The sequence below is a fragment of the Xyrauchen texanus genome, chromosome 39 (genome assembly GCF_025860055.1).
Source record: "Xyrauchen texanus isolate HMW12.3.18 chromosome 39, RBS_HiC_50CHRs, whole genome shotgun sequence".
NCBI lineage: Eukaryota > Metazoa > Chordata > Actinopteri > Cypriniformes > Catostomidae > Xyrauchen > Xyrauchen texanus.
In genome coordinates, this window is record NC_068314.1 from 3,000,099 (window position 1) to 3,024,567 (window position 24,469).

The 24,469-nt window shown below is 43.5% G+C and overlaps 1 protein-coding gene across 1 annotated transcript; it reads right to left on the bottom strand.

The window, feature by feature from the left end:
- LOC127632867 (monoacylglycerol lipase ABHD6-like) lies at positions 1 to 17,390 on the bottom strand. Its single transcript, XM_052111682.1, has 9 exons — positions 17,310 to 17,390; positions 14,491 to 14,610; positions 6,799 to 6,955; positions 6,494 to 6,607; positions 5,564 to 5,696; positions 4,223 to 4,380; positions 1,578 to 1,632; positions 1,343 to 1,443; positions 1 to 1,200 (listed from the first exon to the last, which is right to left on the bottom strand). Exons 2-9 carry the CDS (start codon positions 14,607 to 14,609, stop codon positions 1,018 to 1,020), a joined length of 1,020 nt encoding a protein of 339 aa, XP_051967642.1. The 5' UTR covers position 14,610; positions 17,310 to 17,390; the 3' UTR covers positions 1 to 1,017.
- Between the last annotated feature and the right edge of the window lie 7,079 nt (positions 17,391 to 24,469).

The window sequence follows — 24,469 nt, forward strand, 5'->3', positions numbered from 1 at the left end:
TTCACCAGTTTAATTTAAGAATACCCAAACAAACTCATTAAATAGTCTGCATAATTCCAAAAATACTTATTAAAGATGATTATATCACATGTCCAATGTTACAAGCTTTGTATGTTTAAGTGTCCTGGACTATAAGTTATATGAACTCCATGTAGTAATAAATCTACAGTATTTATGTTGTTCACATGAGTTTCACCACCAAACAGTCGGTCAAACTGGCCCGAAACGTACATTAGAAACAATGTAAAAGGAATGGGCATAAAATATCTATTGATTTGTCTGTCTAGACAGCGTTTTAGGGCATCTGTCTGCATTTTTGCATTACCTGCTGTATATGATTCGATTCTGACAGTGATTGATGGGGAATTTACTGTCGAACTGGAGGCATTTTGGGCATCACTTGCAAAATGTTCTTCTCGCTCAGTCAGTCAGAATTACTTCTGCTGTTTCCCCTTTATAAGGGATGCAGGGATGTCTTTATCTGCATTACTTGCTAACATTAAGGTTGGTTTGTATCTGCATAGATTCTTAAGTGCTTTTCTTCAAATCGGAGGTTAGTTTGCATCCCTGAGCATTCACTTAAAAAAATATCTCTCTGATTACGTACAAAGTGGAAATATTGGTACTTGTTATTCAAAAGACGCTTTTATCCAAAGCATCTTTTAGTGCACAGACTGCACAGACTGTTCAACTGAGTGCCAAGCTCAAAGGTACAAGGTTAACATAGCAGTACTATGATCTCTGTAATTTAAACATTTCTTGGGATTGAACCAACAAGCTTTGTGTTTGCAGCTGAAGATCCTTAACTTTTATGCACCACCAAACCCAACATTCAGGACCGTAGTTAGTGGGGTGAAAGGTGGTAATGATTCAAGGGGACCAAATGTCCAGGGGGCCCACAACAAATTTTAAACTGTATTATTTAAAGAAGAAAGGGGCCCAGAGCAATATATAGTCAGGGGGCCCAGAATTCTTTGCTACGGCCCTGCATACATTATACAAATAGACAGTCCAGTCTTAGGAACGTTTCTTCTTGCTGTTGCTCCCTGCGTTCTTTTGTGCGATGATAAAGTCCATCATGAGCTGGGCAGATTTTCTTGGCCGTTCCATCACTATAGAGTGGCCACAGTTGTCTAAGAGATGAACCTGGCAACCCGGAACGGCCTCAGCCAGAACCGAAGCTCCAGACACGTCTAGCACCTGGAGTATAGAATATACATATATATAGTGTTTTATGACGTTTGGCTAAAGTTATTTCAGTTTGATTCATGCAGAACATTACTGTAAAAAAACAATATTCGTAAATAAAGTGTTGACCAGCTGAAAGAAAGTTTGGGCGTACCTGGTCATTTTTCCCCCAAATCACTTGTAGAGGAGCTGAGATGAGATGCATGTTCTCATGTAAAGAGTGTCTCGATTTCTCTCCTACAAGCTCCATGAAGCCTGCAGGACACATTGAGGGATCTCATCGTGCATAAAAACGTAACATTTCTATAGTAAATAATCCATGCTTCTGAAAAATCTTTTTGATTTGTTTTCTGTAAGCTATATAATCAACAGTGTATTGCGTTACTTACACTCTCGGTAGAAGTCATTGTTTGGAATGCGAACGTCAACCAGTCCTTGAAGAATCTGGAAGACCAGAAAACACAACTCTTAGCAAGTCATAAAGTTTTGTATTCCCATCATCATTCTCAACCTTCTGGACTCCGAGCGCCCCATTGCCCAATTAGTAATTCTAGAAGTTTCATGAAATGCACATTCTTCATTACAAACTTCAGTGTGTGTGTTTTTTTACTTGTGAAAGCTTAACATAAATGGTGATGAAAGCCAAAATATAAAATTTTATGGATGAATATTTCATGAGTGTGGAGCGGAGGGGGGCGGGACCGGGTCGGAATATCGCGCGCCCGGTCCCCAATCGGCCTGATGAGGCGCGCGAGGGATAAAGGCGGCCGGTGACGATGGTTCGAGAGAGAGAGAACTACGGGCACGTCCGTGCGTGTGTGTGTGTTTTGAGTTTCATTAAATATGATTTATACTGACAAGCCGGTTCTCGCCTCCTCCTTGCCCATCCATTAACTGTGTTACATTGGTGCCGAAGCCCGGGAAGGAGGAGGGATGCCCGTCGCAGAGTCCTCGACACTGCCGTCCACCCTGGGGAGCGCCGCTGCCATCTGCCGGGTGACGGAGTAGCCCGACAGCCTGGATGCGGGGAACGGCCGTTGTCCGCGGGGCAAGTGGGGACTGGATACCCCGACAGCCTGGAGCGAGGGAGCCGCTGCCGGGGGCGGAGGAGTGCCCTGCCGTCCCCAGAGACGCGGAGGGGTCGAGGGAGACAGCCGTCCGCGAGGGGAGGAGGGAAGAAACTCTCCGACCGCCCGGAGCAGTAGAGCCGCTGCCAGGGGCGGAGGAGTATCCCCATTTGCTGCCAGAAAAGCGGAGGCGTGTTCTGCCCGCTGGGGGTCGAAGGTTTGACTCCAGTTCGCCTGGGGTTGGAGCGGCTGTCGTCTGCCTGAGTGTGGAGGAGTGTTCGAGGACCACGCGACGGTACATCTGAGAACCGGTGAGTGAGCTTTTTCTCTCTCTCCTCTCTCTCTCTTTCGCACCGTGTTGGCCTTTTCCCTCGCCTATTTTTTTTGTTGTTGTTTTCTTCCCCTCCGGTCTCCTCCCAGGGCGAGGAAGGCGGGGATGACCACGCGGGATGCAAGATACACCCCGCCCCAGGGATAGGGGGCTGTACGTCATGCCGGTGGCACCCCGGCCTGAGATAACGCCGGGAGGAGTGTGGAGCGGAGGGGGGCGGGGCCGGGTCGGAATATGTCCCCAATCGGCCTGATGAGGCGCGCGAGGAATAAAGGCGGCCGGTGACGATGGTTCGAGAGAGAGAGAATTACGGGCATGTCCGTCGTGTGTGTGTGTGTGTGTGTTTATGTCCTTGTGTGTTTTGAGTTTCATTAAATATGATTTATATTCACAAGCCGGTTCTCGCCTCCTCCTTGCCCATCCATTAACTGTGTTACAATGAGTAATCCATTAAAAAAGGGGGCTGAAATGACAATTGATTTTATGGAGCAAAACTAGAGGTGAAATAAACAACCATAAAAAAGGTGTCAGGAACATTATTTTATTTTTACACAGAGATAGGAAGGTCTATTAATAAAACAAGTTGACTTCAGCACCTATTGTTGCATTATATCCCAACGGTGTGAGTCTAAAAAGGGGGAAAACACTTATTTTGTGTTGTTTTTCCAAAGTTGGGGCACCTACAATTCCAGAAGTATTAAGGATATCTTAATATCCTTTCACATTCTGGTTAAGAACAAACTTTATTTTGTACATGCATTTTTAAGGCTCTATATGGTAAACCTCCAGAGATATGGAGCACTATATCTTTGGGAAAACAACATAAAAAAGCTTTTCCCCATATTTGGACTCTAATGCAACAAGGGGTGTTACAGTCAATTGATTTTAAGAATAGACCTACTCACCTCTGTGTCAAAATAAAAGAATGGCACTGTCTCTTTGCTAAGATCATTCTTTTGACCTGTAGTTGTGTTCCAAAATCATAGGTGAAAATGTCACCCCCTTCTTCAAAATAATGGATTACTCAGAAATATGTTGGCTTTTATCATCATATACTGTATGTTAATCTTTCTTCAGTAAAGGTTTTAACAAAATCAAACATTCCAGCTGGGGAAGTTTCTCAAATATGGTTGATTTGATATGGAATGACCCAGAAGAGATCTGCATTACAGCAAGGTACATACTTTGATCGACAAAGACAACTTTTTATATCATTTGAGTTTTTAATTGCAGCTCTTAAAGAGAACAAATATGTGCCCTACAATAAAGATTCTAATGTTATACTGAAAAGTATAAACAGCTTTGTGTCCACTGTGAAGAGTGATTCTGATCTGTACGATTTTTCTCCCCAGTTTGGAATGCCCAATTCCCAATGCACTCTAAGTCCTCGTGGTGTCATACTGATTTGCCTCAATCTGGGTGGTGGAGAACCACATAATAGTGACCATGAGGAGGTTACACCTTGTGACTCTACCCTCCCTAGCAACCGGGCCAATTTGGTTGCTTAGGAGACCTGACTGGAGTCACTCAGCACTCCCTGAATTCAAACTCGTGACTGCAGGTGTGAAAGTCAGCGTCTTTACTCGCTGAGATACCCAGACCCCAGATCTGTACTTTCTTAAATATGCTTATACACCTGTTTAGGGATCTTAAAGCGCACGAAAGAGCATAATTTCAGCATTTCCTCCATCTCTTCTGGTGTGGAGGGTATGAGTGGAATCCCGTCACTATCCTGAGTCTTTTCCAGTTCCCTCAAACGCTGAACAAACGTACTTTCAGTAGGATACTGAAGACCTGGAAGACATTAGGGAAAGTTTGATTTTAGCTTATGGAATATGGTTACTTATCGGGAGAATTTGTGCAGCTAAATTGTTACTTTTGAAAAGATTTGGATGTTAATTTCATTTGTTTGTTACACTGGGCTGCTAGAAGTAACAATAGAACAATTAACAAAGGCCTTTAAACCTGGACAACTGGATAATATATACAAAGCTTGGAATAAAGAGTCAGTTAAATTAATAAAGTAAATACATTTGGCTCATTCTCAGGAAATGATGCCATTTGTACTTTAATACAGATATAATTAACTTTAAAAAAAACTACCAAACTTTATTCAACTTTATTTTGTAATGCTAACAAATACAAAAAATATTGAAGCATTTTATTAGATACAAATAAAAAGCAAATTATGTATTAAATTACCAAAACATATTAGTCCATTGCATGTCCCCATTCATTGCCTTTTTTATTAATTTTATTGCTAAAAAGTTTTATGTACAATTATTTTTTTTTACTATTTAAAAATTTAGCTTAAATTGAGATTAACATATCACATTTTCACTGTCTATTTATGTTTTTTTATGTCAAAAATAAGAAATCGTGTTTAATAGCGTAATTCTATATAAAGTATAATTTATATTACTATAATTTATATTTGTGCATATCTGAATAATTTGCAATACATTTAAATAAATAGATCAACAACTTTAAATCAATGTTTTTTCTATAGTTTTCAATTCAATAATGTCATTATGAAAGACATTATGGCCATGTGGACACAGGCAGAATAAATCAGGTTTTTTGTCCTGTCTGACTTATTCTGTTTAGGGTTTTGTATTCTTAACAGGACAAAAACACATAAAATCCTATTTTTAGAAGCCTGATTGGAAACACATTCATAGGAATCCGATTAAAGTCTGATTTATGCTAAGTCTCAGTCTGAACGGTCAGATGCGAGACAGGTTGTTATGTCAAGAAGATATTCATCATAATGAAGGAAAAACAATAAGTAAATGAATCCCACTCACTGTGACAGGATTGAAATAAGGAAATGGAGAATGGTTCATTTGATAATCAAAAGGCTTTCTGCAAGGGTTTAAACGGCCCTGATGACCTACTACTGACTGAACCCATCAGGATGATTGTGATGTTTGTGAAGAGGCACACACACACACACACACACACTTCCACGACTAACCTGCCGGACAGATGAGCGTTAGACCGCAGAGATCAGACGGGTGACGTGCAGCATAAACTCCAGCGACATTTCCGCCCATGGACGTGCCGACCAGGTGGAAAGGCTTTTTGTTCAGCTGGACACTCTTCACAAACTAAACAAAGAAAACATGAAAATATGAAAGTGAACTTCACCTTCAAAGAGCAGCTAAAGCACCTTCTCGAGTAAACAAACTGGCCATGCCTCTTTCAGAAAGGTGATTGGCTTGATGTACATGACCAGACTGAAGTGATCAGGAAGGACGCATCTTTGTCTCGCAGCATACTCGAAATGCCTTGTTTGCAAGAGATAATCAAGACTGTTCATTAGTGAAATTCACTTATTATCAGAAATAGCTTTCGATGATAGACAACTTCAAATGAGACGAAATCAGCCTGACATCTAGGGCAAGATTTCAGGTTGGGAAACCCCGCTTCATGCTAGAATAAGGGCATCTATTTAAGGAACAAGCCTGTTTTTCTTTAAGGAAAGCATGCTCTGGGCCAAGAATTGGGAAAATCAAGAAGCGAGGGGTTTTTGCTGATCTTAAGATAATTCAGTGGTATCTTAATGTGTAAGTCTAATAAATCCACTGTCATCAAAAAAACATATTAGTCTATATATCGTGCAGTGGTTAAGCCAAACAGAAAAACTGGGTCAGTGGCCTTGAGCTCATCAAATTAAATTACATGCACAAGAGTGACCGATTTTTAAGAAACATAGGCATAGGGACCTTTCATTTTAGAGACATTTATTTATTACAACATATATATATATATATATATATATATATATATATATATATATATATGAGAGAGAGAGAGAGAGAGAGAGAGAGAGATACAAATATAAGTACAGACAGACAGACAGACAGACAGATAGATGGAAGACAGACTTCCAGAACATTCTCACCTGATGTATGCGTCTGACTTGGCCCTCTATGGAATAATCCACGGCACTGGTCCGTGTGGTGCCTTCATGTCCGGGCATGTCAACGCACACCAAGTGCACATTTCTAGGGAGAAACTGCAACAGCAAAAAATAAACACAATACATTTGTGACAGCTTCTTGCTGAAATATTTATGCTCCATGATTTCATGGAATGGTTCATTATTGTTGAGCATTTAACATTTATCTTTCACTTTTAAAGTAAACAGAAATAACATTTTTGAATTGTGATTTGAACCATGAAGCAACAAATACACTGGTTTCTTGCCTTGATCATGGCGAGCCACATGTCCTTGTGTGCAGAGAAGCCATGTAACATGAGGACAGACGGCCGTGTGCTTGGAGTCCCTCTGTGAGAATAACAGAAGCGATATCCTTCATATTCTGCATAATCCACCTGCATTCCCAGCCTTCTCCGCCAGTACCTGTTGAAACACGGTCAGTACATTTAAACAAATCAAACTAACATTCAATATTTAGTTCCCTCTACTAACACCAAATGGGAAAATAAAAGTGACCCTCCTTCAATATATGTCTGTGGGATAATTTTGACCCTTTTAACCTCTTAAACACAGAGCGGTCCAGTACCAGGCCCTCTAAAGGGCGCTGATCACAAAAAACAAATTATGGTATTATTCAACAACCACTGTAACCCGCACACACACACAAGACGAGACAGTCACAATGTCGGAGGAAACTGCTTTATTCACAAAGCAGGCAATAGTACAAAAACAGGGCAAATCCAGTGAAGAGTCGTCAAAGGGGAGCGTGAGGTCGAGGCTGGGGAATCAGAATAGAACAAAGGGGCAAATCCGGGAGAGAGTGGTCAACGAGAGCGGGAGGTCGAAGCCGGGAAACAGGACACAACTAGATGGGACTAGCGGGAGCAAAAGACAGGGGGTACTAGGGGATTACTAGTGCTGGCAAAGCGAAGGGGAAAACTAAACAATAACCAACCCGAGTGAGATGAAAGGGTTGTGATATATATAGGGGCGAGTGCAGGTGTAAACAATGATGGGTGATCAGACGAGTACAGGTGAAACTAATGTGGTGACTGAGAGCGGGCTTGCGAGCCCGAGGAGGGAGACCTGCTAACGAGCATGAGAGCTCGAGGGAGCAAAACGAGCGTGCAAGCTCGAGGGAGCAAAACTAGCGTGCGAGCTCGAGGGAGCAAAACGAATGTGGAAGCTTGAGGGGGCGGAACGAGCGTGGAAGCTCGAGGGGGCGGAGCGAGGGAGCGGGGTTTGTGACAGTACTCCCCCCTCTATAACGGACAGCTCCTGACGGCCGCTGCGTCGGTCGAGGCAGCGACCTCTGGGAAGTGGTGCTGGACGATCCCAACAAACAAAAAACCCCTGAACAGAAAACCCATAGAACACATCAACAAAATTGAGGGCAGTCCAAGGGGCACAGAGGGAAATGAGACAGTTCATGGGGTCAATGGGCAGTTTCAAGGCAAGGTCAGGGGGAACATAGCGGACAGCTACACCCATAGCGGGTGGTCGGGAGATCTAGGGGGCAGCCACAGGGCATAGGCTGGGTCAGGGGTCTGGAAGCCGACTGGAGGACAGGGACTGGGTCCGGGGGTCTGGAAGGTGACCACTGGACAGGAATAGGGTCCGGAGGCCAGGGAAGAGGCCACAGGACAGGGAGAGGGTCAGGAAGTCCGGGCTGAGAATTGAAAGGTGGAGCCGTCAGAGGCGGCACCGTAGGCGGCTCAGGAGGCGGGGTTCTGGAAGGCTCTGGAGGTGGAGCCGAAGGAGGCTTTAGGGGCGAAGGCCTGGAAGGCTCTGGAGGTGGAGCCAAGGGAGGCGGCACCGTGGGGGGTTTCCGAGGCAACGGCCTGGCAGGCTCTGTAGTCTCGGGGGGTAGAGCCGTAGGAGGCTCAAGGGGCGGAGCTCTAGAAAGCTCTGGAGTTTTTGGGAGCAGAGCCGTGAGAGGCTCGGGAGGTGGAGCCGTGGGAGGCTCTGGAGGGGGAGCCGTAGGAGGCCCGAGAGGCGGAGCCGTAGGAGGCTCGAGAGGCGGAGCCATAGAAAGCTCTGGAGTCTTTGGGAGCAGAGCCGTGAGAGGCTCGGGAGGTGGAGCCGTGGGAGGCTCTGGCGGGGGAGCCGTAGGAGGCTCGGGAGGAGGAGGAGCCCTGGAAGACTCGAGAGACGAAGCCCCGAGAGGCCGGAGGGGAGGAGGAGCCCTGAGAGACTCGAGGGATGGAGCCCTGAGAGGCTTGGAAGGAGGTGGAGCCCTGAAAGACTCCAGAGACAGAGCCCTGAGAGGCTTGGGAGGTGGAGCCCTGAAAGACTCCAGAGACGGAGCCCTGAGAGGCTTGGGAGGTGGAGCCATGAAAGACTCGAGGGACGGAGCCCTGAGAGGCTCGAGGGGGGGAGGAGCCCTGAAAGACTCGAGAGGAGAAGCCCTGAGAGGCTTGAGAGGGGGTGGAGCCCTGAGAGACTCGAGAGACGAAGCCCTGAGAGGCTTGAGGGGTGGAGCCATGAGAGGCTCGAGGGACGGAGCCCTGAGAGGCTCGAGGGGAGGAGGAGCCCTGAAAGACTCGAGAGGAGAAGCCCTGGGAGGCTTGAGAGGGGGAGGAGCCTTGAGAGACTTGAGAGACGAAGCCCTGAGAGGCTTGGGGGGAGGAGGAGCACTGAAAGACTCGAGAGGAGAAGCCCTGAGAGGCTTGGAAGGAGGGGGAGCCCTGAAAGACTCGAGAGGAGGAGCCCTGGGAGGCTTGAGAGGCGGAGCCCGGGGGGGCTCGAGGGGTAGAGCTCTGGGGGGCTCGAGTGGAGGAGCCATGGGAGGCTCGTGAGGCGGAGGCCGCGAGGGCTCTGAGGGGCGAGCAGAGGCTGGCAGAGCCATGGAAGACTCGGAGAGTGGAGCAGAGGCTGGCAGAGTCGTGGAAGACTCTGAGGGCGGAGCAGAGCCGTGGAAGAGTCTGAAGGCGGAGCGGAGCTCGGCAGAGCCGTGGAAGAGTCTGAGGGCGGAGCACAGCCCGGCAGAGCCGTGGAAGACTCTGAGGGCGGAGCAGAGCCCGGCAGAGCCGTGGAAGACTCTGTGGGCGGAGCAGAGCCTGGCAGAGCCGTGGAAGACTCTGAGGGAACCTCTGTGGTCTTGAGTACAAGACGAGACTGGGGAGAAGGGGCCCTCTTCCTTCTCTTACGTCTTCGGCCAACAGGGGACGTGGCCATGGGGGCGGTCGAGGCTACAGGCGCTGGCTCTGGGGCGGTCGAGGCTACAGGCACTGGCTCGCTGACCGTGGCAGACATGGGCGCTGGCTCGCCGGCCGTGGCAGGCATGGGCGCTGGCTCGTTGGCCGTGGCAGACCTGGGCGCTGGCTCGCTGGCCGTGGCAGGCATGGGCGCTGGCTCGCTGGCCGTGGCAGGCATGGGCGTTGACTCGCTGGCCGTGCCAGGTTTCGGAACTGGGGCCGAGTCAGGCTTCGGGACTGGGGCCGTGTCAGGCTTCGGGACTGGGGCCGTGTCTGCCTCCCCCACAGTAAACGAGGAACCAGCGTACAGTAGGGCGAGGTCAATAAACTGAGCCAGGTTAAGGGAGCAGCAACCACCAGGCATGAATGATGAGGTTGGCTCATTCAGTCCACATTGAAAAATGTCTTTCAGAGCCACCTCATCAAAATTCACCTGGTACGCCAGGGCACAAAAATCCATAACATAAGCCTCCAAGGGTTGGCTCCCCTGGCGCAAAACCAAGAGTCGGGCCGCTGGCTCCATAATGTCAAGGATGGGGTTATGAGTTACACAACCACTGCCTTGCACGAAAAACCCTTGGTTAGCGTCCAAAGAGCCATAAAACCTCTCCGGGGATGGAGAGCATACGGCGCTCGCGGATGCGTGGAGAGCATCAACGGGCTCAGGGGCAGACACAGGTGAAACAGGGTGAAATATTTCAGACATAGTACATACCTGCTGCCCCTGGGCCGCGAGAGCTTGGTCATGTCTCCAAATCGTAGCTCCTCGCGCCGAATGCGACGTGCACATCCGCTCTAGTGAGGTGCACGAATCCTCCGTGTGATGCATTGTGACTGTCTTCTGTGGGGTTGGTTATTCTGTAACCCGCACACACACACAAGACGAGACAGTCACAATGTCGGAGGAAACTGCTTTATTCACAAAGCAGGCAATAGTACAAAAACAGGGCAAATCCAGTGAAGAGTCGTCAAAGGGGAGCGTGAGGTCGAGGCCGGGGAATCAGAATAGAACAAAGGGGCAAATCCGGGAGAGAGTGGTCAACGAGAGCGGGAGGTCGAAGCCGTTAAACAGGACACAACTAGACGGGACTAGCGGGAGCAAAAGACAGGGGGGACTAGGGGATTACTAGTGCTGACAAAGCGAAGGGGAAAACTAAACAATAACCAACCCGAGTGAGACAAAAGGGTTGTGATATATATAGGGGCGAGTGCAGGTGTAAACAATGATGGGTGATCAGACGAGTACAGGTGAAACTAATGTGGTGACTGAGAGCGGGCTTGCGAGCCCGAGGAGGGAGACCTGCTAACGAGCATGAGAGCTCGAGGGAGCAAAACGAGCGTGCAAGCTCGAGGGAGCAAAATGAGCGTGCGAGCTCGAGGGAGCAAAACGAGTGTGGAAGCTCGAGGGAGCAAAACGAGCGTGCGAGCTCGAGGGAGCAAAACGAGTGTGGAAGCTCGAGGGAGCAAAACGAGTGTGGAAGCTCGAGGGAGCAAAACGAGTGTGGAAGCTCGAGGGAGCAAAACGAGCGTGCGAGCTCGAGGGAGCAAAACGAGTGTGGAAGCTCGAGGGAGCAAAACGAGCGTGCGAGCTCGAGGGAGCAAAACGAGTGTGGAAGCTCGAGGGAGCAAAACGAGCGTGCAGGCTCGAGGGAGCAAAACGAGCGTGGAAGCTCGAGGGGGCAGAACGAGCGTGGAAGCTCGAGGGGGTGGAGCGAGGGAGCGGGGTTCGTGACAACCACTTGCATGATCTGCACAAAATATGTGTTGTTTTAAAGCTTAGACTCTTATCTTTACAATGAAAATAGCTGATATGACCAATTCTAAAATACTGCTTTTAAATTCGCTGTCAAATTAGAACTGATCCATTTTCATAATTTGCAATTTGTGATCGCCCCAATCATACCTAGAACCAATAAAAACATCAAAAATATCACATAGCCGTGTGTTATATATCTTTGGAAAGGTCTTGATTAGCAGAATACAATGAGAAAATATGTTTCACTCAGAGACCAAACTACAGTGAGTCTTACCATGTAAAATCCACATGTATAATAAACAGCTAAAAGGCATTTCCGTCACATATTGGTTTATAACTTCATGAAAAATACATATGATATAGAAAACAGCATATTGCAACTTACATCAGACGATTCTGAATCAAACATGCCCACACTCAATGTATTATGACGTTAAGATCCCCAAAAGATCCCTCAAAGAGTGTCATGACAGCTTTGGTGGCTAATCGCTAATGGCATCTCTAAAGTGATGCTTTTTCTGGGAATCACTGAAATTAACCCAACTTACTTTTTTTTTTAATTATAAGCATTTATTTACATTTACATTTATGCATTTGGCAGATGCTTTTATTCAAAGCGACTTACAGAGCACTTATTACAGGGACAATCCCCCCCCCCGGAGCAACCTGGGGTTAAGTGCCTTGCTCAAGGACACAATGGTGGTGACTGTGGGGATCGAACCAGCAACCTTCTGCTTTACAGTTATGTGCTTTAGCCCACTACACCACCACCACTCCATTTATCTTCTGTTTGCCCTTTAGAAGGTAAATCTTTTAAAAATGCCTTCAGGGTGTTAATTAAGAACACGTCTCCTCAACAAACCGCATGATTTCTGGTATCATTCATGTCAGTTGCAATAGTAATAGTGATGCTTGCCTTAGTAAACACCACTAATGAGTCAGAGAACACTTCTTTAGGAAGACTGACATTGAAGTAAAGAGTCAGTCTGTCTGGCCCAGAGCGAAACAGCCGCTCTGTTTGATTGTTTCATCATGTGGAGCAAAGTTTGCCTCCAAGATATCACAAGAACCAACGTCTACTGGGCCGCTTGTGTAAAACTCTACTGACATCAGCAACAAAATCAATGGCGTATGTACTCGGCAACAGCATATACACTGATTTAGCTTTCTGAACGCATACAAAGAGCATGTATTTTTCAAAGCTTAAGTTTTACTGTGACTGAATGAAATATTTAAAACATTGTAAATGCTGTACATTGTATTATGACATTAAACACGTGTCCTGAGTGCAGAGTAACCCTTGACCTAGTTTAGTGGTGAGTGATAAAGGTACTAGTGGTGGTACTAGTGGTAGTGGTGATAAAAAGATACTGTATCGTTTTGCAAATATTTTGCCACAGTCAAGTAATTTAGATGAGATCAGAGTGTTTGTGCTACAGACATGAAATAAAATCTGAATGCTTGACAAAGCCTTGTTTGAAAGTTGAAAATACATTTAAAAAGGTTGAATTTTGAAGAACAGGAAAGGTCAGATAAGTCGAGGTAAATCTTTGGGATTTTTGGCCACTTTGAAGGTCACATAAAGTAAAACCGAAAGTCGGATCAGTTAGAAAAGACAAGGTACATTAAGTCAGAACAGTCTAAAGGTCTGTACCAAATTTGGTGGATGTAGCTTGGAAGCTCAAGGAGGAGGTACAGTCAGAAATGTTGGTCTTGGTTTAGCAATTTGGATAAAAACCCTAAACCGAGTCTGTAGAATAAGAGTATGTTGGCATTGTCAAGCTCACATAATACCTCATATCCTGCAGCTTGTTGAGAAGAAGTGTGCCATTACTTATGATTTGTAATGGCAGATGATAAAATGAGTGGGGGGAAAATACTAATGATGTGTTGAAAGAGGAACCCACGACACACATAGAGACCAGAATACGTGGGTTGGGCTCTTTCGATTTGGGTCAGTAAGCAACAACTTAGCAACCATCCAGAACACCCTGGCAAGTGCATATGCCCTGGCAACCACCAACATGATCACATGGAAAATCGGCATGTTGTTTCCGAGAGTACCCTAGGATCGGCCACGTTATGCGGACTCAACAACAAGAGCCATCTCATATCAGACGTTTATGTGTTGGCTTTGGCGTATAAACCTTCCCTTGTGGTGCGACCGGAAACACGTTGTATCAGCAAAGAGTAAGACCTGGGTTCGGATCCTGCATTGAAACCAGAAAGTAATCGCATTTGCATAATCAGTAACAAGTGTGATTTGGAGGTTGCATGTTTCCCTCTAACATTACATTTATACCCCTCAGATGGTTAGGTTTAGGTTTACGGGTTCAGTTTATAATGCATTCTTCTTCACTGTGTTAAACCTGAACAGCTGAAAACAACAAGCTTCACAACAAGCTTTTGGCACCCCTCTGTGGACATTTCACTCGGAAGATGGAACTCACACATGCACATATGCCTAACAACACTTACCGCTATGGCAAATGGAGGCAGTGGTTTGAATTTCGGGTAAGAACAGACCGATTTCAGCTAAAGAAAAGGCAACCTACTGTTTCCAAATTCACTATGAGATAAGTCTGCATCCACCCACAACACTGTCGAATTGGGGCAGTGGCTTTTGCGTGGGCAAGCACCACTCATATTTTGTGCAGAAAATCAAGATCTTTATGCAGTTCTGTTTGGTGCTGGTAGTGGCACAGAAATGACACACATTCCCTTTATCTTGTGGTTCAGACCATGTGGCTTGTGTAACTGTGACTGATTGTATGGGTACGGCTTTAAAAAGAATCACAGTGACAGTGTAAAATATCTTCTTGTGTAACGGCAGAATTGTACGAAAAAACACTACCAGAAAATGCTGCAGTTATTCCCCAGAGTGTCTGTAGACAGTAATTCAGGTCATCTGCACATGTTTTTCTCTGGACAGTCAGTACAAATAAGCTCTAATGAACTCAGAACATTGTGAAATTAAATTTAAGCATCTAGAGAGACGATCTCACCAGTGGTAGACTTTAATAAGTGCTGCAGGCCAGAGCAGGAAGGAGGCTACAAATGCCACGATTGGTATCGCCAATGTCCCACCGGCAATGACGAACATATTCACCATTTCCAAATCCATCCTGTTAAACAAAACCGATTTGAAAATCATGTTAGACAGTGCCTAATACGGTGGGGCTCAAAAGTCAACATTACAAATCTGGCATTTTAAAAATAATTTAAAAAAAATTAAAACAAAGAAACGAAAAGATGTAAAATGATTATGAAATATTTACAATTCTGCTCCTTTGCACAAAACATAAAAAAGGTATGTTGATATAATTTGTAATAAACTGTATTTAAGTTTAGTTAAATGCAAAACAGAAGCATTTCCACAAGCGGACTGGGGACTTTTGAACCACACTGTATGTACATTAGGCACACCCAATAAACCAATTATAAAATTGTGTTAAAATACATAACTAACCATATCTGTACGATGTTTTTGAATTTCTTCAAATGAGAAAAAAAAGAGGAACATGGCAGAGAAAAGCAGAAATTGGTGCATGCTCAGATGACAGCACTAACATGAGACCAGCACTGGCGCAAACCACACACACACACCACATTAACAATATTACACGCAAACACAAGCGAGAACCCTGTTTACACTGCTGTACAAAACACATCCCGCACTATAACAGTGTAAGACATGAACATTTCGACTCTGCCACGTCAAGTAACATTCTATACATTCATAACACATTTCCGAAGTAAAATGAGGCTTTTTGGACTGTCCACTATTTTTGTTTGGTTTTTTGTTTAAGAGAACACTGCAAACAGATGTGAAAATTACATGTTGTATAATATTATTATGTTTCAAGCATCGATTTTGAAAATTAATAATGGATTGATTGATTTTTTTTTTTTTACTTTTAATTGACTGTATCACAGTTCCAGTGGGTCAGAAGTTTACATAGACTAAGTTAACTGTGCTTTTAAGCAGCTTGGAAAATTCCAGAAAATGATGTCAATCCTTTACACAATTAGCTTCTGAGAGGAGGTGTACTGAATTGGAGGTGTACCTGTGGATGTACTTTAAGGCCTACCTTCAAACTCAATGCCTCTTTGCTTGACATCATGAGAAAATCTAAAGAAATCAGCCAAGACCTCAGAAAAAACATTGTGGACCTCCTCAAGTCTGATTCATCCTTGGGAGCAATTTCCAAATGCCTGAATGCACCATGTTCACCTGTACAAACAATAGCACTCATGTATAAACACTGTGTGACCACGCTGCCATCATACCGCTCAGGAAGAAGATACATTCTGTCTCCTAGAGATTAACGAAGTTTGGTGTGAAAAGGGTAAATCAATCTCAGAACAACTGCAAAGGACATTGTAAAGATGCTGGAGGAAACAGGTAGACGAGTATCTATATCCACAGTAAAACAAGTCCTATATTGACATAACCTGAAAGGCTGCTCAGCAAGGAAGAAGCCACTGCTCCAAAACCACCATAAAAAAGCCAAACTACAGTTTGCAACTGCACATGGGGACAAAGATCTTTTGGAGAAATTTCCTCTGGTCTAATGAAACAAAAATTGAACTTTTTGGCCATAATGACCATCTTTATATTTAGAGGAAAAAGGGGTGAGGCTCGCAAGCTGAAGAACACCATCCCAACCTTGAAGCATGCGGGTGGCAGCATCATGTTGTGGGGGTGCTGCATGAGGGACTGGTGCACTTCACTAAATAGATGGCATCATGAGGAAGGAAAATTATGTGGATATATTGAAGCAACATCTCAAGACATCAGACAGGAAGTTAAAGCTTGGACACAAATGGGTCTTCCAAATGGGCGAGCAAGGAGTCCTACAAACCTGACTCCGTTACAGCAGTTCTGTCTGGAGGAATGGGACAAAATTCCAGCAACTTATTGTGAGAAGCTTGTGGAAGGATACTCAAAACATTTGACCCAAGTTATACAATTTAAAGGCAATGCTACCAAATACTAACAAAGTGTATGTAAACTTCTGACCCACTGGGAATGTGATGAAAGTAATAAAAGCTTAAATAAATAATTCTCTCTACTATTATTCTGACATTTCACATTCTTAAAATAAAGTAGTGATCCAAACTGACCTGAGACAGGGAATGTTTTCTGAGATTAAATGTCAGGAATTGTGTAAAACTGAGTTTAAATGTTCTTGACTAAAGTGTATGTAAACTTCTGACTTCAACTGTGTGTGTGTGTGTGTGTGTGTGTGTGTGTGTGTGTGTGTGTGTGTGTGTGTGTGTGTGTGTGTGCGTGTTTTATATTACCACTATCATGACAACATTCATCATTTAAATATCTTCAAAAATCGCAAGAAATAAAATACAAGCACAAATTCATATTTAGATTATGTGTATGACAGGCTAAAGATAAATAATACGATTACAAGAAAAAAGATCAATCGCACCAATGTAGGTCTATGACAGCAAAAAATTACAAATATTTTAGCACAACAAATATAAAAATAATATATCAACATCATATTAATATGCATGCATGAATACATATAAATGCAGAACATAAAAAAATAAGGAAGGATGTACAAAACAGTGCATTTTAAAGCATTGTGTTAGAAATTATGACACAAATTTCTACTAAAAATTTGTTTCCTAATTCACTTGCTATTGATTCATTGGTACTCTGGCATTTTTTTTTTTTTTTCCAAAATATTAAATTCAGAATCTGAAAATAGATCGGAGTTTGAATACGACTCAATGCCAGTGACGCGCATTTGATTAAATTACATGCAAAACATCCGTATGTGTCTATAATGTATAAACATACCTTTGAATATCCTTAGCCCGTTCAATGAATGTCCAGTAAAGGCCGATCAACACATTTCGCTCTTTGATCCGTGAGGCGCGTTCACGGAGCGGAGCGCAATCACGATAAAGGAAGTGCTCGATTTAAAGGGGAACGAACAGTGGATCATGAACATCTGAGAGGTTCAGGCGTTGGACTTCAAATTCAACGGGGTCTCCCCGCATAGGTTCACAGCGACACTTAATATATATTGAATCAGGATAGGATCTTTAGATAATCGTGAACATTAATTATTTAAATTCTTAATTTAACTGATAAATCCAAGAACAATATCATCCACCAAATATACACATACAATGGTTGTTAAAGTAAGCTTACATAAAAATACAATATAATTATGCTTCTCAACACTCGTTACCATTGTAGTACAAATGTACTTCATTAATGTGTTATGACCTAATTGATCTCATGAGAACCTACAAAGAATAAATGTGCTTAAATATAGTGCATTTTAAAGGAATGTTCCGGCTTCAACACAAGGTAAACTCAATCGTTAAGTTTTGAAACCGGCGTATTTCTTTAAAATGTAAAAAAAATAATTTGTCACTCTGTGAGACTATTGAAGTGAACTGCAGTAATGCTAAAATGTGATTAAAATAGTAAAGAAAAGCACCTAAAAATAACCTTCCATTAAACATTCAAATACATTACATTTTCATTTGGTAACAATTCACTTGTATTTTAGTTTGTACTTGCCCCATACATATTTACATTTATGCATTTGGCAGACGCTTTTATCCAAAGTGACTTACAGTGCACTTATTACAGGGACAATCCCCCCGGAGCAACCCCAGAGTTAAATGCTTTGCTCAAGGACACAATGGTGGTGGCTGTGGGGATCAAACCAGCAACCTTCTGATTAACAGTTATGTGCTTTAGCCCGCTACGTCACCACCACTCCTATATTTGTGTGTGTGTGTGTGTGTGTGTGTGTGTGTGTGTGTGTGTGTGTGTGTGTGTGTGTGTGTGTGTGTGTGTGTGTGTGTGTGTGTGTGTGTGTGACACTGTATTTTAAGATAATTTTGTAAAAATCCAAATAAATTCACAGATCTTTATAATAACTTAGGACACTAAAGATACCTTCCTATTGACTCTGAAAAACACCAAAAGAAAGATGCCCAGGGGTCCTGCTCATCTGTGTGAACGTGCCTTAGGCACAAGGCCGGATTTACCACCGGGCCGATTGGGCCGGTGCCCGGGGCCTCCGACCTGTAGGGGGCCTCCAAGACCCCACTAACTGTGTGGCCTCATCCTTTTTATACTTCTTTTTTTTTTTTTTTTATTAAATTAAATACAATTAATTAATGAGTGTGTGTTTGTGTGTATGTGTGTTAACAATAATTTATTTGCACACAAAAAAGTATCATGATCAGTGTCGGCTGTGTCTGGTGATGACAATGAGGTTACCGCGGAAACTGTTGATAGCGGCAAGACCGGCGTTAGAAGAAAAAAAGAGTTAAAAAAGAGAATTGAGGACATCAAAAAAACAAACAACATGGATATAAAACGGTGGAGCCACAAAACGGAAAGCTAAAAGGGAGAAATATAGCAGAGAGGATTATTCCAACCATCTCCACTTTTTTCAAATGTCGGCTCAACGTAAATAAAGAGCCTGGCGGTGCTTGCGGTAATGCTAGCGAAGAGGAGTTTAGCACAACATCCAGCCTTGCTATTTCAGATGAACCTGAGCATCAGCACAAGCACGACAAGACAGAGAACCACAGCCCGGCTGGAGTGACAGACACCTGTTCAAGTGCCCCCCCTCACCACCACAGTCTCCGACTCCGCTTGAGACCGAAATCGAAGCAGGTGCTTCGGAAGCCGCTGAAGGCCGCAGAGACCCGGCTGTGACCGGTAGGTTAACGTACATTACCAGTTTGACAGTCTCAAAATGTAGGTCTATCTATTACTTTTTCCTCTTATTAAAAACTTCTGTTGATTTTGTTCAGTGATAGTTTCCATTTTGTCTTTTGTTTTATAGATATTTATAGATCTCCTTTGCTGTCACAGTTAACATCACAAGAAATGGAGTTGGAGAAAGTGGTTTTGTTTTAAAGGGGTCATGACATGGTTTTTTTTATTGTATTATTATGTTCCCTTAGGTGCAATTATAGTATTAATATATTTTTTTTTAAGAAAAACTTTTAAAATCTAGTGATTTATGACCTTTTCCCACCCTGTTTCTCATCCTCTGATTCAAACAGTCTGTTTTGGGGGCGTTTTCCATTTAAGACTTCAGTGTTAACGCCCACTGTTATGATTGGCTAACGTCAGTGCCTATGTATCAATTATTGACGCCCCAGCCAGAACAATATGCAAGTAAACTAAGTAAAAACACTGTGATTATTCATAATGAATGAAATTGCGCTTTAAAAGTAGTTTAAAGTTTAAAATAGATTACTTACAGTTTGCGTCGTCGTTGTTCCCAGAATAGTCGGCACGGACTTATCTTTGAGCAACAGTTTTCTGGCAAAGCCAGCATCATATTGAGATTTGTTCTCAAAACAGTCATCCTTAAAATGTACAGAACAAACGCTTAAGTTAACACTGCCGTGACTGGGACGTCCGCAAAAAATAAACTGCATCCATTTTTCCCTGACGCCTGGATCTTTCGGCAGCTTATTCAGAGGTTTTGTTTGACCACAGCCAGGAACAGCACATCTGTGTGGCATCGTAATTTTCCTGTGCACAAGTAGTCTCTGTCAGAGCTCAGCTGTCCATCGACTGAACACTTGTGAGGCGACGGCGATACTGAAATGAGCGTAGTTGTCTTGCGCTTATAAGCGTAGTTATGTTGTGCTGGAGGCGGTCATATGCAAACGCTGTTACGTCACTTCTAACCGACACGTCACTTCTAACTATGAATCCAGAACGAGCTGTATTTTGAGCTTGATTAAATAAATGATTCGTTTAGAATGGGGAGGACGTCTTAAAATATTAAACTTGCAGGACGTTTTAATGATACAAAGACCTCTTATATACCAAAAGATCAAGGAAAATTTGGTTTCTCATGTCATGACCCCTTTAAACTAAAGAAAAACCCACAGCTTCCTTTTACTGTTTCTAAAAATTAAGATGCTGTGTGAGTTTGGGCTACAAGTTCTGGGGGGGGGGCTCCAAGATTTTGTGCCCAGGGGCCTTTGCTTTCTAAATCCGTGGCTGCTTAGGCATGCTGCATGGAGGCATGAGGACTGCAGATGTGGCCAGGGCAATAAAATGCAATGTCCGTACTGTGAGACGTCTGAGACAGCGCTACAGGGAGATAGGTAGGACAGCTAATCATCCTAACATCCGAATATCACACCTGTGGGACAGGTACATGATGCCAACAACAACTGCCCGAGTTACACCAGGAACACACAATCCCTCCATCAGTGCTCAGACTGTCTGCAATAGGCTGAGAGAGGCTGGACTGAGGGCTTGTAGGCCTGTTGTAAGGCAGGTCCTTACCAGACATCACTGGCAACAATGTCGCCTATGGGCACAAACCCACCTTCACTGGACCAGACAGGACTGGCAAAAAGTGCTCTTCACTGGCGCGTCGTGGTTTTTTCTCACCAGGGGTGATGGTCGGACATAATAATAATAATAATAACAAATTGGTACAGACATAATTTAGTCAGGACCACTCTGTTTGATTGGAATTTATTTGTACAAGCTCTGGACAATTGATTTTGCAGGAAGGCACCTCCTGAGGGGTTCAGCTTCCATGATGAACACATGGCATACCTCGCAGAAGCCCCAAACATAATGATGGAAAACAGTTAGTTGTAAGGTTAGTCCTGAGCGCAGCTCCCTGACGGGACAAGCAAAAGGCGGTGCGCCGTGATACTCGAGGAGCGTAGCTCCTTTAACCAAGCTGAGGAAGAGTACCTCGGTTGTGACTGCTGTAAAGCTTCCTAAAGATACAAGGCAAAGCATACCACAGTTACGACTGCGGGGAAGCGCGGCTTCCAGATGAATGAGACAATAGCATGCCTCTGAAAAGCTGGCGATGGAAGCAGTTTCCTGAGAAACCGAGGAGGATGTTGAGATTGACAATGGAGAGATGTGATAGAGTGTATAGCTGTATTAAAGTTTTTATGCTCACCCCCCACAAACAACTTGGGAACTACAATGGAAGGGACTTGAAATTAGTCCAAACATCCTCATAAAGATGCATGAAGGATGGTGGATGTGTGCCGAAATGACATGCTTATGGCTTTCTGCAATTAAAATGTCATTGTTCCTGTGGATATAGCACATATAGGCAGAAGGTGACCGTTGTACCACAGTCTGTAATGTGGAAGTGGGGATGGTTGAAGCTGCTGTAGGAGCTGCTCCGATGCAGAAGTAGTGAGCTGTGTAGAGGTTAGTGGTCAGTCCACGATGCTGACAGATGCGGCGGCGATGGTAGACATGAAGTTCCTGTCCTCAGTAGTGAACAGGGGCTTGTTAGGACTTGCGTAGACTCAGGGACCGGATCATGGAAGAGAAAGGATAGAAATCAGTATTAGTTTGTGAGACAGAAACACCTTTTTACTTGTCTGACTTGAATGTTTATGATAAATAGAAATGGTTAGTTTTCAAATAAAATCAGCTAGTGTAATGTCTAGGGAAGAGTTGGAAGCCTTAGTGCATGCAGTAAATTCCCCAAATTCAGGAACCCGTAGAATCCTGTGGAAAACTTCTTCCAGCGGTGTTGGATTTGGACAGCAGTAATGGTGCTTTGAGGGAGATAAATGGACTCACTGTCACTTTATGCAAATTAGTTAAATAAAGCTTGTGACTTTTGTGAAGGAGTAATAGAGAATCTGCAGACACACTTGTCAGAAGCTTGAGAAGTCCACAGACACTTCGTAGGGAATGTAAAAGGTTCCAACGTGCACCTAAGAGGTGGGTAGGGGTGAAAGGAGCCTGCAGATCAGGTGCGGGCAACTGCGAGCACCTGTAGAGGGAATTAAATACTTCTGTAAATGAAACAAAAAGGCTAGGAAATGTGGTTGCAAACTATAAAATGCATAACTGCTTTTATAACGTTACAGAGAATATAGCAGTAAAATGTAAATCTTGCACTTGTGCCTCTCGAGTGCATTAAACAACTCCAGCAATTAGGGATGTTAATGAATAACTGGTCATCTAACCTAGACCTACAAATCAAATGGGAAGCTTTAGATTGAGATTGTATTGAGGATCTTATTTCCATGAGAGCATGTCACATATAAAGAGGTATTAGGACCTGGGGGAGCAGACTTTCCTCTTGCCATTAGAACACAATCATTATATTGAGCTCTTTGTATTGTGTATTGGGATCATTGAACCAGAGCATCAGGTTTTTAATGCAATGCTTGGCAGTAGCAATGCTCACATTTACTCGCAATACTCTGGTTTGCGAATGCTTATTACAATACATCAATTATTTGTAGCACAATAAAACAAGATATAACCACTGCGCTGTTCAACCACAATACATGAGGATTTAAATGTAATCACATATGACACACTCTACAATTGATTATAGCCAGATCAAAGAAATAAGTCTTTAGCTTTGACTTTAATTCAGCTGTTGTGCACGCAGATCTGAGGAACACAGGAAGACTGTCCAATAGCTTAGGGCCAGCATGATGCTGAACTGAGACTGACATGCTATTTCATGAGTTGTGAGAACAGAACACTTCCAACACTTGTCAGCAAATCAAAGCACATGTTAGGAGTTGGTCATGTTGTCAATTTGAGTTTCCAAGCTTTAGAAGACACCATGGTGATAGTCAAGAGAGTAGTTTTTGATTAAAGGGGTTGCAAGGTATCTGCCAGCACCTGTGAAATGAAGTGGATATGCTCTTATGCCTGTAGAGGGACAAATAATGACGTGTGGTGTCTGCGGACACCTTTGGAAATGGGCAAGACACATCCAAATATGCCTGTAAAAAGAGCATTCATTTGGCCAGCATACAATCCTGTAGTGTAATGGGAAACTCCAGATATCAGCTGAGAGCAATACACCCCTGTAGTTTGCCTCTATTGGGAGGTGTAGGAAAATTAGTGTTTGGTGTTTGGTTCAGGTTTCCATTCTGTAGCAAATTAGAAAAAACAAAGTACAAACTCAATACTCCATTTGTAACCCCTTCAGACAAAGGAGAGCTGCTGGCCTCGCACGTTTGTGCACGTATACGGAGTGAAAAACGAGGCAGACGTACACACACTGGTAAACCTGTCGATATTGAGATCTCTGAAATACAAATATAAAGTACTGTGCAAAAGTTTTAGGCACATAAGATGTTTCACAAAAGCATTTGTCTTAAGATGGTTATTTATATCTTCAGCTTTAGTGTGTTAATAGGAAATATAAATGTTAATTTTGCAGATAGAAAAGATAAGAATAGAGGAACAGGGAGCCCTGCAACAGATGTCATGACCCCCACAGAGACCCCCACTGAACATCGAGTGAGGAACACTATACTGTAAAAAGGCCCTGTCTTTTGGATGAGATGTTAATCCGAGATGTCCTGCCTGTCTGTGGTGATTAAAATTCCCAGAACACTTGAAAAGAGTAGGGGTGTAACCCCATTGGCCCTTCTCAATCATGGCTTCCTAATATTCCCCATCCATTAATTGGCTGTATCTCTCTCCTCTGCACCAGTAGCTGGTGTGTAGTGAGTGTACTGGTGCAGTATGGCTGCTGTCACATCATCCACTGCTGGTGGTTGAGGAGAGTCCCCCTATACTGAGCTGGAAACAAAAAATGCTAAATATATTTAAGGAATTATTATTATTATGAGTATAATTTAAAGTATTTTCATCATTTGAATGGAGTCACCTAAAACACAGTACTTATTTATAAAAGTAGTAGATAATCTGTTCTGATATTTACTTAGCTTATGCATATGATTGGGGCTCAGTGTATTACTCTCCAAACGAAATTGTGAGTGATTCAATTAATGTATTATTGATGTATTAATAAATACGTGGATACCATTTGAGAAATGGTGCTGTTGTTAATACATACAATTTTCATAATTTCATATACATTTTATTAGCCCTAAAAATCAATTAAACAATTTAACGATTTGATATTATGACATCACAACAAATATGAAATGTTCATTAAAAATATCCCTTTCATGACACAATGCTCTGTTTGT